The sequence below is a fragment of the Protobothrops mucrosquamatus genome, unplaced genomic scaffold (assembly GCF_001527695.2).
Source record: "Protobothrops mucrosquamatus isolate PMUCROS unplaced genomic scaffold, P.Mucros_1.0 scaffold6567, whole genome shotgun sequence".
Lineage (NCBI taxonomy): Eukaryota > Metazoa > Chordata > Lepidosauria > Squamata > Viperidae > Protobothrops > Protobothrops mucrosquamatus.
Window position 1 is genome coordinate 14,343 of NW_015392390.1, and position 11,455 is coordinate 25,797.

At 48.6% G+C, this 11,455-nt stretch overlaps 1 protein-coding gene across 1 annotated transcript; it reads left to right on the top strand.

Moving 5' to 3' along the window:
• Nucleotides 1-2,399: 2,399 nt before the first annotated feature.
• Nucleotides 2,400-11,410, top strand: LOC107300283 (protein dispatched homolog 3-like; the record flags this gene model as incomplete). The annotated part of the gene is made up of 6 exons (XM_015829620.1): nucleotides 2,400-3,318; nucleotides 5,069-5,288; nucleotides 8,794-8,930; nucleotides 9,843-9,977; nucleotides 10,064-10,224; nucleotides 11,271-11,410. Coding segments are annotated over exons 1-6 (1,712 nt in total), but the record flags the coding sequence as incomplete, so codon positions are not given.
• Between the last annotated feature and the right edge of the window lie 45 nt (nucleotides 11,411-11,455).

Below are 11,455 nucleotides of genomic sequence, written 5' to 3' on the forward strand. Positions count from 1 at the left end.
GTCTTCGTTTTCTTTCGATTGATCGGGGTTGGTTTGTTTTTCCCCTCCTCCCAGAAAAAAAAAAAAAAGACTTTTAATGAGGTGATTCAGGAGGCAAAAAAATCTTTGACGGATTGAGTTGGTTCACCGTAGGAGATTATAAATATAAAACCTAACGTGTCGTCTATGGAAGGATCTCTCTCTCTCGGAAGCGAAGGCGTGCCTACGAAAGAGGAAGACCTGATTTGGCGTCTCACCTTAAAAACCAGACTGGCATTAACAAATAGGATGGAACGAAATCCTCAGAGTTAATGTCTGTGCTACACAAGACAAGAAATCTTGCGTTTTGGGGAAACGGGGCCAAACAGGATCCACTCAAAGATCCTTTGCCAAACTTTAGAGGCATTAGTTTAGAGTAGGAAGGGACCTTGGTGGTCTTCTAGTCCAACCCCCTGTTCAAGCAGGAGACCCTATACCATGCTGGACAAATGGATCTCCAGTCTCTTCTTAAAAGCCTCCAGTGATGGAGCGCCCACAATTTCTGGTGGCAAGCTGTTCCAATGGTTAATTGTCCTCACTGTTAGGAAGTTTCTCCTTAATTCCAAGTTGCTTCTCTCCTTGATTAGTTTCCATCTGTTGTTTCTTGTCTTGCCTTTGTTGCTTTGGATGATGATGATGATGATGATGATGATGATGATGATGATGATAAAGTTGGAAGGGATCTTGGAGGTCATCTAATCCAACCCCCTGCTCAGGCAGGAAACCCTACACCATTTCGGACAAATGGCTGTCCAGTCTCTTCTTAAAAACTTCCAATGTTGGAGCATTCACCGCTTCTGGAGGCAGGTTGTTCCACTGGTTAATTGTTCTAACTGTCAGGAAGTTTCTCCTTAGTTCTAGGTTCTTTGGAGAATAGGTTGACCCCCCCTCTTCTTTGGGGCAGCCCCTCAAATACTGGAATACTGCTATCATGTCCCCCCCAGTCCTTCTTTTCATTAGACTACACATACCCAATTCCTGCAACCATTTTTTTTATATTTTACCTCCAGGCCCCTAATCATCTTTGTTGCTCTTCTCTGCGCTCTTCTCTGCACCCATCATCCCCAGCTGTGTTGGCCGGGACTCGCAGGCACTGTAGCCCAGCACCAAATCAGAAGAAGCTACGGCCGGACACACACGGATGCTATGCCGTGTTAGGTTGAGCTTTGAAATCCCGTATATTAACCGGAGTGAAAGGGAGAGATTGCAATCTGAAATACTTCCCGTGGTTCAGTTAAATTTGAAAAGCCGTTTTAGTAATTACAAAATCTATGCCTGGTTAAGATGTTGGCTTTGTATGGATTTTTTTTCCCCCTTCTCCTCAAGCTTAGAGGGTTTGTTTTGGTTTTGAAGCACGAGTAGTTCCATAAAGCTAGCTGGAGATACGGGTTTATTTTTTTTATTTTTCTGATCAAGGAGAATATGTGTAGCTCTCGGTTGAACTGTGGGCTCCTTGGTGCTCTCCGAGCTTTGCTGTTTTCGTGCAGACGTTTCATTACCCAGCTAGGGAATACCATCAGTGCTAGAAGGGAGTGGGGTTTGCAGAGTGGAGGAGGAGGAGGAGGAGTATGGGGTCCTTGGTGCTCTCTGAGCTTGGTGGTTTTCTTACAGACATTTCATGACCCAACTAGGTAACATCATCCATGCTAGAAGGAAATGGGGTTTGCAGAATGATGGAGGAGGAGGAGGAGGAGGATGATTATGGGGTCCTTGGTGCTCTCTGAGCTGGGTGGTTTTCTTGCAGACGTTTCATGACCCAACTAAGTAACATCCTCAGTGCTAGAAGGGAGTGAGGTTTGCAGAATGGAGGAGGAGGAGGATTATGGGGTCCTCGGGGCTCTCTGAGCTTCGCTGTTTTTGTGCAGACGTTTCATTACCCAGCTAGGTAATATCATCCGTGCTAGAATGGAGTGGGGTTTGCAGAGAGGAGGAGGAAGAGGATTATGGGGTCCTTGGTGCTCTCTGAGCTGGGTGGTTTTCTTGCAGACGTTTCATGACCCAGCTAGGTAACACCATCTGTGCTAGAAGGGAGTGGGGTTTGCAGAATGGAGAAGGAGGAGGAGGATTATGGGGTCCTTGGTGCTCTCTGAGCTGGGTGGTTTTCTTGCAGACGTTTCATGACCCAACTAGGTAACACCATCAGTGCTAGAAGGAAGTGGGTTTGCACTGACGATGCTCCCTAGTTTGGGTAATGAACTGTCTGCAAAAAAAACCACCAAGCTCAGAGAACCCAGGACCCTTCAGATTTTTTTCTGGCTGGTGTCAGAAAGAGCGATCCATTTTTTAAGCGGTTCTTTGTGTTGTTAGCGGATCAACAGTCCCGTTCCTTGTCTCCAGTTCTGTTCAGATCTCTTGATCCCCCCTCTCTTCTCTCTCCAGGGATGGACACGGAGGATGAAGCTTTATTGCAAGATGTCTGTGCCCATGAAGACGAGGAGGGGGCTTGTGGCCCCGGCATGAAAACCGGGGGGTCCCGCCTCTGCGGGAAATGCCAGTGGGACCCCAGGCCCCGGGCCACCTTCGTGACGCTCCCGTCCTCGGATTTTTGGACCGTGGTAGGCTGGGTCTTCACCAACCCTTATTCCGCCAGCCTCATCCTCTTCTTGGGATGCGCCATTCCCGCCGGCTTGGCCCTCACCATGTTCCTCCACTACCCTGCTCTGGACATCGACATCTCGTACAACGCCTTTGAGATCCGCAACCACGAGTCCTCGCAGCGCTTCGACGCCCTCACCCTGGCCCTCAAGTCCCAGTTCGGCCTGTGGGGACGCAGCCGCCGAGACCTGGCCGACTTCAGCTCGGAGACCTTGCGCAGGCTGATTTTTGAGAAGCTACAGCACCTCCAGCGCAATGCCACGCGGCTGGGTGGGCCTAATCTCTCCCCGAGACGGCGGAGAGATACACGCCGGAGGGATCAGGCCGGCCCAGCCAACCACACCTCCCACCGGGCCCGAAGCCCCCTCCCTCGGTGGGAGTATCCGAGCGCGGCCGTCAGCGCCAACACCCAGACTCACGCCCACTGGCGCATTGAACTCATCTTCCTGGCTCGGGGAGACGCCGAGAAGAATATCTTCACCTCCGAGCGGCTGCTGACGATCCACGAGGTGGAGCGTAAAATTATGGACCATCCTCACTTCCAGGAGTTTTGCTGGAAGCCTCACGAGGTCCTCAAAGACCTCCCGTTGGGCGCCTACTCCTACTGCTCCCCTCCCAGCTCCCTCATGACTTATTTCTTCCCCACAGAGAGGGGGGGCAAGATATACTACGATGGCCTCGGACAAGAGCTCGCCGACATCCAAGGTGAGCCATGAGGGTGGTGGGATGGGTGGGGATCGGTCCGAGTTAGGACAAGGAGTAGCAATAGCGCTTAGAGTTACATACCAGTTCATTGTGCTTTACAGCCCTCTCTAAGCGGTTTACAGAGTCAGCCTGTTGCCCCCCAACAATCTGGGTCCTCGTTTTACCGAGCTCGGAAGGACGGAAGGCCGAGTCGACCTTGAGCCAGTCAGGATCGAACTGCCAAACTGCAGGCAGAATTAGCCTGCAGTACTGCATTCTAACCACTGAATCATAGCAATAGCAATAGTATTTAGAATTATACACAGTGCTTTACAGCCCTCTCTAAGCAGTTGACAGAGTCGGCCGACCCCAACAATCTGGGTCCTCATTTTACCGACCTCGGAAGGATGGAAGGCTGAGTTGACCTTGAGCCGGTCAGGATTGAACTCTTGGCAGTGAGCAGAGTTAGCCTGCAATGCTGCATTCTAAGTACCGGGCCACCAGGGCTCATATTTTGTAACGGAACTAAAATATGTAAATCAATAAAAAAAATAGCACTAGCATCAGCACTTAGACTTATATACCGCTTCACGATGCTTTACAGCCCTCTCTAAGCAGTTTACAGAGTCAGCATATTTGGCCCCCCACAATCTGGGTCCTCATTTTACTGACCTCGGAAGGATGGAAGGCTGAGTCGCCCTTGAGCCAGTCAGGATCGAACTGCTGGCAGTGGGCAGAGTCTGCCTGCAATGCTGCATTCTAACCACTGCACTACCACGGCTTCTTTCTCCTTATTTCCCTTCTCATTTTTTCCCTTCCTTCCTTCCTTCCTTCCTTCCTTCCTTCCTTCCTTCCTTCCTTCCTTACTTACTTACTTACTTACTTACTTACTTACTTAGCAATAAGACTTATATACCGCTTCACGGTGCTTTACAGCCCTCTCTAAGCAGTTTACAGAGTCAGCATATTTGCCCCCAACAATCTGGGTCCTCATTTTACTGACCTCGGAAGGATGGAAGGCTGAGTCGCCCTTGAGCCGGTCAGGATCGAACTGCTGACAGTGGGCAGAGTCTGCCTGCAATGCTGCATCCTAACCACTGCTCCACCAGGACTCTTTTAGTAGAGTCTCCAGAGCTCATGCCTATCCCACGTCTGTTAAATAATTGACCCTTTTGTGGCTAAAAGCGCTGGTGTCAATAAAGGAAAGTGGGAGGAGGAGGAGGAGGAGGAGGAGGAGGAGGAGGAGGAGGAGGAGGAGGAGGAGGAAAAAAGAAAGCAAGCCACTCTGATACTCTCCAGCCCCAGTGTTTTCATGCTCTGTAGAGCATGCTGGGAATCATACTGTAGCGTGGAGGATACTGGACTAGCAAGGCCGAGCAAAGGAGGACATCCAGTGGTGGGATTCAGCCGTTTTGCACCTGTTCGGCAGAACCGGTAGCTAATTTTTGGTTGCCCAGGCCCAGGATGGACTTCCGGAAGTGGCATCCATGCAGAGAACCAGTTATTCGCCTATTTGAATCCCACCACTGAGGACGTCCCCTTCGGACGAGGCTTCCTCCCCAGACTGCTAAGAAGAAATTTCCCGACAGTTGGAGCCAATGGAACGCCTTGCCTCCAGAAGTTGTGGCGTTCCAACATTGGGGGCTTTTAAGGAGAGATTGGGCAACCCTTCGTCCGAAATGGAATTTGGCTTTTCTGCCTGAGCAGGGGGTTGGACTAGAAGACCTCCAAGGTCCCTTCTGTTATTCTGTCACGCTGCTGTTTCCCGCAGGGTCTCTCGAGCTGGCGATGACCCACCCGGAGTTTTACTGGTACGTGGACGAGGGTCTCTCGGCCGAGAACAAGAAGAGCTCTCTCTTGCGTAGCGAAGTCCTCTTTGGCGCGCCCTTGCCCAGCTACTATTCCATGGATGACCGCTGGGAAGAACAATGCCGGAAGTTTCAAAACTTCGTGGTCACCTACGTGGCCTTGCTGGCCAAGGAGTCTACCAGGTGAGCACGGGGGTCTCTGCCCTGCCCCATCCCTGCCTGAATATTCTTCCATTGTGCAGAGGTGGGTGAACCTTCTGCCCTCTTTTCCTGTAGAAAGTTAGCCCCTCAGGGCAACGTCAAAGTGGAGTTGTGGCTACGGGGAGCTGAGGTCGATAGTTGCAGGACAGGCGGGTCAGAATAAAGATGGGAGTCAACTTAACCGTCGCGAAATAGTGAAAGGGCCAATGATAGCGTGGGCACGAAATGTGGGACGAAATATAAAACCGGAAGAATGGGAAAGATTATGGAACAGAAATTGCAAACTGACATGGTCAACTGCATATATAGGGAAAATCAATACAAAATGTTCTATAGATGGCATTTAGCACCGGCGAGATTGGCCAAAATATACAAAAATATGAATCCGGCATGTTGGAAATGCAAAAATAAGGAAGGAACATTTTATCACATGTGATGGCTGTGCCCCAAAGCAAACGGATAAGGGAACTGGATACAGGAGATAAGTAAGATGCAAATTGAACTCAAACCGGAACTATTTCTTTTGGGTATAATAAATTCAAAGATGGAAAAACAACTCCAATGCATTATTATACACATTTTAACAGCAGCCCGCCTAGTATATGCTCAGTGTTGAAAACATACCTACAAATGATATGATCATACACAAAATTCTAGAATGCGCGGAAATGAACAAACTTACGCTAGAATTAAAAGACAAGGAGGCCACAGAATTTGATGAAATATGGAACAAATGTTATCATTGGCTAGAACGGAGAAAGAAAAAGATATGATTACTGATGTAAATAAATTGTAAATAATATATATGAGATTTATAACACAGCTCTGTTAAAGGGAAAAAAATGTATTTTTTTTTTCATTTTTGTTTTTATTTTTTGTTATATAGCGAAAAAAGAATAAATAAAAATTAAAAAAAAAAGTTAGCTTCTCAGGGCAACATCAAGGTGGACTTCTGGCTACGGGGAGCTGAGGTCGTTGGCTACAGGACAGGCGGGTCAGAATAAAGATGGGAGTCAACTTAACCGTTGCGACGGCTGGGCCAGGAAGCCTTGCCGAGCAAGCTTTCTGCACGCAAGGCCTTCTGTAGCCGCAACCCCAAAGGATCCTGCTTGAAGGCGCTCTCTTCCACTGCGCTGAAAAGTAAAACCGGGGCTCACGCTTTACTGCAGGGATGGACCCCGCAAGATTCGGCTCGGATGAGTTCTCGGGGGTTCAGGGGCCAGCTGTGAACCCAGCCAGGGTTTGGTCATGTCGCGTGAATGCAAGGATTAAACCAGCATTCAGAGTTAAGCGTCTGATGCAGCCATCCCTAATCTTTCCAGCTTGGCAGACCTGCACGGGTGTATGAGTGACAGGTGCACGTCTAACAGCTCCGTTTGTGCAAGGGGCAGGCGCGCACACCCTCCACTCGTACAAATGGAGCTTTCGCACGAGCTTTGCCTATTTCTCCCACAGGGCCCGGTTCCGAACAGGCCGTGTCCCGGTAGTGGGCTACAGCCTGGGGGTTGGAGATCCCTGGTCTGATGCATTTCAGATTTCTCTCTCTCTCTCTCTCTCTCTCTCTCTCTCTCTCTCTCTCTCTCTCTCTCTCTCTCTCTCTCTCTCTCTCTCTCTCTCTCTCTCTCTCTCTCTCTCTCTCTCTCTCTCTCTCTCTCTCTCCCGTTTGAGGCTCTTGGCTCAAATGGCCTTGGAAGGGCAGGAGAGAAAAGAGAGAGAAGGAGAGAGAGAAAAATGAAAGAGAGAGAAATGAGAAAGAAATAAAGGATGAGAAATGAAAGAGAAAAAAATGAAAGAAATGAAAGAGAGAAAAATGAGAGAGAAATGAAAGTGAAATGAAAGAGGGAAATGAGAGAAATGAAAGAGAAAAAAATGAAAGAGAAATGAAAGAGAAAAATGAAAGAAAAATGAGAGAAATGAAAGAAATGAAAGAGAGAGAAATGAGAGAGAAATGAAAGAGAGAAAAATGAAAGAGAGAAATGAAAGAGAAAGAAATGAAAGAGAGATTAAAGAGAGAGAAATGAAAGAAAAATGAGAGAAATGAAAGAGTAAAATGAAAGAAAAATGAAAGAAATGAGAAATGAAAGAAAAATGAAAGAGAAATGAAAGAGAGAAAGAGATGAAAGAGAGAGAAATGAAAGAGAGAAATGAGAGAAATGAAAGAGAAAAATGAAAGAGAAATGAAAAAAAATGAAAGAGAGAAATGAAAGAGAAAGAGAAAAATGAAAGAGAGAGAAATGAAAGAGAAAAATGAAAGAGAGAAATGCGAGAGAGAAAGAAATGAAAGAGAGAAATGAGAGAAAGAGAAATGAAAGAGAGAGAGAGACCTCCAGGAGTCAGAGCAGGAAGACCCCCCCCCAGCTCATCTCCCCTGCTGTGAGGGCTTAATTGCTTCCCTCATTTAATTAACTTTCTCAGACCCCCCTCTCTTCCCCCTCCTAAGGAGCCCGGCTAGTTCCTGCAGCTTTGGACACGGGCGGCTGCGCTTCCTAAAAATACCGAATGATTATCCTTCTTTACTTTTCTTCTTTCAAATAATCAGAGTTTAGGGTTCCCTGGAGAACGGCAGCCGAGGGCTGGAGCACCGGATGGAGGAGGGGAACGTGATCCCTGCACTGCGATATTTTCCCTTTTTTGGGAACGACGCAACTCCGGTGGCTTGGGAGCCGTGATCTATGGCTTAGCGCGTTGTTCTTTATTTAGCCTTCCGTGGTTTCAAATCCCGCCCCGGGCTTAATTTATTACACAAAGAGGGCTGTGGAGCACGGTGAAGCGGTATATAAGTCTAAGTGCAGTGCAATTGCTATTTTTCCTCCTTCCTTCCTTCCTTCCTTCCTTCCTTCCTTCCTTCCTTCCTTCCTTCCTTCCTTCCTTCCTTTCATCCATGATAGGCAATGGTTAGAATGCAGCATTGCAGGCTAACTCTGCCCACTGCTAGGAGTTCGATCCTGACTGGCTCAAGATCGACTTGGCCTTCCATCCTTCCGAGGTCGATAAAATGAGGACCCAGATTGAGGGGGGCCAAATATGCTGACTCTGTAAACTGCTTAGAGAGGGCTGTAAAGCAGTGAAGTGGTATATAAGTCTTATTGCTTGGGAAGGAAGGAAGGAAGGAAGAAAGGAAGGAAGGAAGGAAGGAAGGAAGGAAGGAAAAATGAGAAGGAAGGGAAATAAGGAGAAGGAAGAAAGGAAGCCATGGTGATGCGGTGGTTAGAATGCAGCATTGCAGGCTAACTCTGCCCACTGCTAGGAGTTCGATCCTGACTGGCTCAAGATCGACTCGGCCTTCCATCCTTCCGAGGTCGGTAAAATGAGGACCCAGATTGTTGGGGGGGCCAAATATGCTGACTCTGTAAACCGCTTAGAGAGGGCTGTAAAGCCCTGTGACACGGTACATAAGTGGCCATTGCTATTGTAAGTGGAAGACTGCCGGTACTTCAGCTTAACCAGGTTAAGTGTGTTGGCTCAACCTCCCCCGCTTTCTCGGCAGCAAGGTCCAGGTGCTCTACGGCGGGACGGACCTGTTTGATTACGAAGTGAGGAAGATTTTCAAGAACGACATGCTGCTCGCCTTCATCAGCAGCTCCTGCATTGCGGTACTGGTCTACCTCCTGGCGTCCTGCTCAGGTAAGGAGAACGGTCCCTCCTTTGCTCCTGGGACCCCCTCCCACCTGAGGCCAGAGGGGTCTCCCCACCCTTTGAGCCCTCAGAGGGGCTGTGGACCCCCAGCATTGGGGGGATCCTGGCTTGGATTGGGGCCTGGAAAAAAGATCCTGTTCTTTTTATTTCCCCCCCCCCCTTTGTTGGATCGCTGTCACTCAATCAAACGATGATAGGAGACAGGCAGCTGTGCCAGTTCTGTAAATGCAGGCAGTTCTCCACTTATAAAATTTCATTTGGTGACCGGTCAAAGTTATAACGGCAATGAAAAAAAGCGACTTATCGCCATTTTCCCCACTTAACGACCCTTGCAGCATCAATTCGGCAACTGACTCGTATTTACGACAGTTGCAGAGTCCTGGGGTCACGTGACCCCCTCTTGGGACCTTCCAACGAGCAAAGTCAATGGAGAAGCCATTGGAGAAGCCATTGGAGAAGCAAAGAAGCCATTGGAGAAGCCATTGGAGAAGCCATTGGAGAAGCAAAGTCAATGGAGAAGCCATTGGAGAAGCCAGTCCTAAGTTTTTCCTCCATGTTGTACTGACGTCTCTGTAACATTAATAAATGCTTTTAGGAGTAAAAATGCCTGAAAGTCCTTTTAAGTGTTTCGTTAATCAGACACATGGCACCAGATTTGCCTCACCTCCCTGTTACTAACTTAAAGACTGCCTTTGATTGCTCATAGCTGGAGCAAGGAAGGTTGTAAAAACGAGGCCAAATTCACTTAACCCCTGCCTCGCTTAGCAATGGAAATCTTGGGTCTCAGTTGCGGTCGTAAAGCGAGGACGGCCTGTGGATCCACCAAACAGGGTGTTTCAGGGGATGGAAAGGCTGAACGCCAGCAGGAGAAATCAGACTTCCTCTTTTCTTCTCCTCCAGTCTTCCTGTCCTTTTTCGGCATTGCCAGCATCGGCATCAGTTGCCTGGTGGCCCTCTTCCTTTACCACATTGTCTTCGGGATCCAGTACCTGGGCATCCTGAACGGAGTGGCGGCCTTCGTGATCGTGGGCATTGGTAAGAGGACTGAACCGGGTCAGCAGCCGTTCTCCCTCCCCCAGACGCCTCCTCACCCTGTCCCTCTTCTCTGTGCCATCTGCCAGGGGTGGACGACGTCTTCGTATTCGTCAACACCTATCGGCAGGCCACGCACCTGAAGGACCTCAACCTCAGGATGATCCACACCGTCCAGACGGCCGGCAAAGCCACCTTTTTCACCTCCTTGACCACGGCGGCTGCGTACGCCGCCAACATATTCTCACAGGTAAACCACGCTTTCCCACCCGTGTCGGTCCATGGCTCACCCACGCCAGAAGTCAGCTTTCCACTGTCGCTGCCTGCTGTATTCTAAAGCAGAGGTCCTGAACCCACTAACGGCCCGTGGCGTGAGTGGCTGGCCGGTGTGCCCACCTATGTGCACTCCCTCACTCCCCGTCACGCTAGTGTCACCATGAGCGTCGCACAGGTGCTAGCAGCCCCATTTGCGGCGCGCACACGCTCTTGGCCCCATTTGCATGTGTGTGTGCGTGGCTAAAGGCCCCAGCCTCTCCCTTTCCCACCAGGCCACTAACCCAGAAAGCTTGGGAAAGTGTTCTAGAGGCTTCTTTACAGCAGTTAGAAGTACAATTCTACATTTACCTGTTTCTCTAAAGCGACATTTCCCAACCTGGTGACTTTAAGATGGGTGGACTTCAAGTCCCAGAATTCCCCAGCCAGCCAAGCTTTCCCACCTGTATCCGTCAATGGGTCAAGGCCATAAGCCAGCTTTCCACTGCCTGCTGTATTATAAAGGATTCCAAGCTTCTTTACAGTAGTTAAAAGTACAATTCTAGATTTACCTCTTTCTCTAAAGCAGGGGTCTTCAAACTTGGCCCTTTGATGACTGGTGGACTTCAACTCCCAGAATTCCTCGCTGGCTGAGCAATTCTGGGAGTTGAAGTCCACCAGTCATCAAAGGGCCACGTTTGAAGACCCCTGCTCTAAAGCAATGTTTCCCAACCTTGGCGACTTTAAGATGGGTGGGCTTCGACTCCCAGAATTCCCCAGCCAGCCTGAGAATTGAACTCCACCCATCTTAAAGTCATCAAGTTTGGGAAAACACTATTTTAAAGTGATGTCATGACTCTCTTCCTTCTATATTCTGTTCTATCTAATTGTCAAACCATCAATCTTTTTTTTTCTTTTTTTACGCCACAAAATCCATAAAGGGTTCCATTCTGAGTTTAAATAAAAAAATCCAAGAAGTGCTTTTTTTTTAATTTTTAAATTCTTGGACCTCCAGGAGATGGTTTCCTGTCTTCTCCCCTGCAGATCCCAGCTGTCCATGACTTTGGTCTCTTCATGTCCCTGATTGTCTCCTGTTGCTGGGTGGGGGTCCTTTTCACCATGCCAGCTGCTCTGGGGATTTGGTCTCTCTACTGGTCCTCGCTGGAAAACACCTGTCAGGCCAGGTAAAGTCAATTGAATCTATTTTTATTTTTATTTTAAAAAAAACC